At 78.2% G+C, this 1,449-nt stretch overlaps 1 protein-coding gene across 1 annotated transcript in view; it reads left to right on the top strand.

Moving 5' to 3' along the window:
• AURANDRAFT_68377 (hypothetical protein) overlaps positions 1-1,449 on the top strand; it is a gene marked incomplete at both ends in the record, with an annotated part of 5,426 nt that overhangs the window by 1,058 nt on the left and 2,919 nt on the right. Inside the window, 2 exons of the mRNA XM_009044049.1 lie at positions 44-235; positions 506-1,387. Coding sequence (XP_009042297.1) covers positions 44-235; positions 506-1,387 — 1,074 coding nt within the window. The remainder of the gene's footprint in view (positions 1-43; positions 236-505; positions 1,388-1,449) is intronic.

The raw sequence follows: 1,449 nt of genomic DNA, 5'->3' as shown, positions 1-1,449 counted from the left end.
GCGGAACATGTCCTGGCGCGCGCCGTCGCGCCGCAAGGCGCAGCTCGCGGAGCAGGACTCGCCCGCGCGGCGCGCGGTCCGCGCGGTCTTCGCCTACTTCTCCCACACCTGGGCCGTCTTCGACGAGCCGGCGCAGCAGCTCATCCCGAACGACTTCCGCGCGGCCGCGAACGCGACGCGGGCGGCGGCCGCCCCGCCGGCGCCGTCCAACGGCGACGCGTGCCCGCCGCCGGAGGTCGAGCAGTGCCGCCACTGCCCGAACACGCCCTTCACGGGCGCCTTCCGGCCCGAGCGCTTCTGCGACGAGCCGCCGGCCTGGGACTGCTGCGCGAGCCGACCGTCGACCTTCGCGGACGCGTAATCGCCGAGTACGCGTCCGCTTCACCGTGCGTTCGAGACTTCATGTTGACGGAGCGCTGTCGAGCGAAGGCTGTGCGGCCCGACTTGGCGCCCAGCCTCCGCGCCTGACCCAGCTGCTCCATCGCCCCAGTCTGCGATGGCGCAGGTCCCGCGCGTCGTGCCCTGGGCGGACTGGGCCGAGTGGGTCTGGGTCTGCGAGGCCCTCCACGGGAGCGACGCGCCGTCGGTGGCCGCCGGCGTGGCCCGCGTCGCGAGCTGGCAGCTCCGCGGCGGCGTGCCCCACGCCGTGGAGTCGAGCGCGGCCCTCGCCGCGGCGGCCTTCGGCCCCGGCGACCGGCTCGCGTCGTCGATGCTCGTCGTGCGGTGCGTCAACGGTTTGGTCGACGCCGGGCAGACGCGGCAGCAGGCCGTGTCCGTCGCGGCCCTCGCGGAGCAGCGCGGCCTGCCCGGCTGGCTCGTCGACGTGCGCCACGCGGCGACGCACAACGCCCTGCCGAGCGCGCGCGTCCTCGGCAGCGCGCGCGCGGCGCTCGCGGCCTACTTCTACGACGAGTACTGGGCGCCGCAGCGGCGGAAGCTCGACGCGCTGCGGCGCCGGGCCGACGCGCTCATCGACGCGTGCCTCGAAGAGAAGCGGCGGCGGGGCGGCGGCCTCCCGAAGAAGCTCGCCGACGACCTCGCGAGTTTCCCGCCGGCGACGCTAGGCCACGCGCTCGTGCCCGCGCTCCTGGACCACCCGCGGCTGTTGAGCGGCGACCGCAAGGCCGCGGCGCCGCTGCTCCGGGCCGCCGGCGCGCTCTGGCCGCCCCTCGACGGCGCCCTCGCGGCGGGCCTCGCGGGCCGCGCGGACCGCGGGCCGCGCGCCGCGCGCGCGGCGGACGTCTGGCTCCCGCTGCTCCTCTCGCGCAAGTGGCGCGGCGTCGGCGAGGCCGACGACCTCCCCGCGGCGCTCGCGGCCGCGGCCGTCGACCTCGACGGCCTCTGGCGCCGCGCCGTCGCCGCCGACGCGCCGGCGTTGGCGGCGGCCGTCGCGCGCGCGTCGTCCCGGAAGCGCGGCGCCGCCGCCGCCGGGGACCTCCCGGATTGGAG

Source organism: Aureococcus anophagefferens (genome assembly GCF_000186865.1).
Source record: "Aureococcus anophagefferens unplaced genomic scaffold AURANscaffold_113, whole genome shotgun sequence".
NCBI lineage: Eukaryota > Pelagophyceae > Pelagomonadales > Pelagomonadaceae > Aureococcus > Aureococcus anophagefferens.
This window is presented reverse-complemented; position numbering and strand designations above follow the sequence as displayed.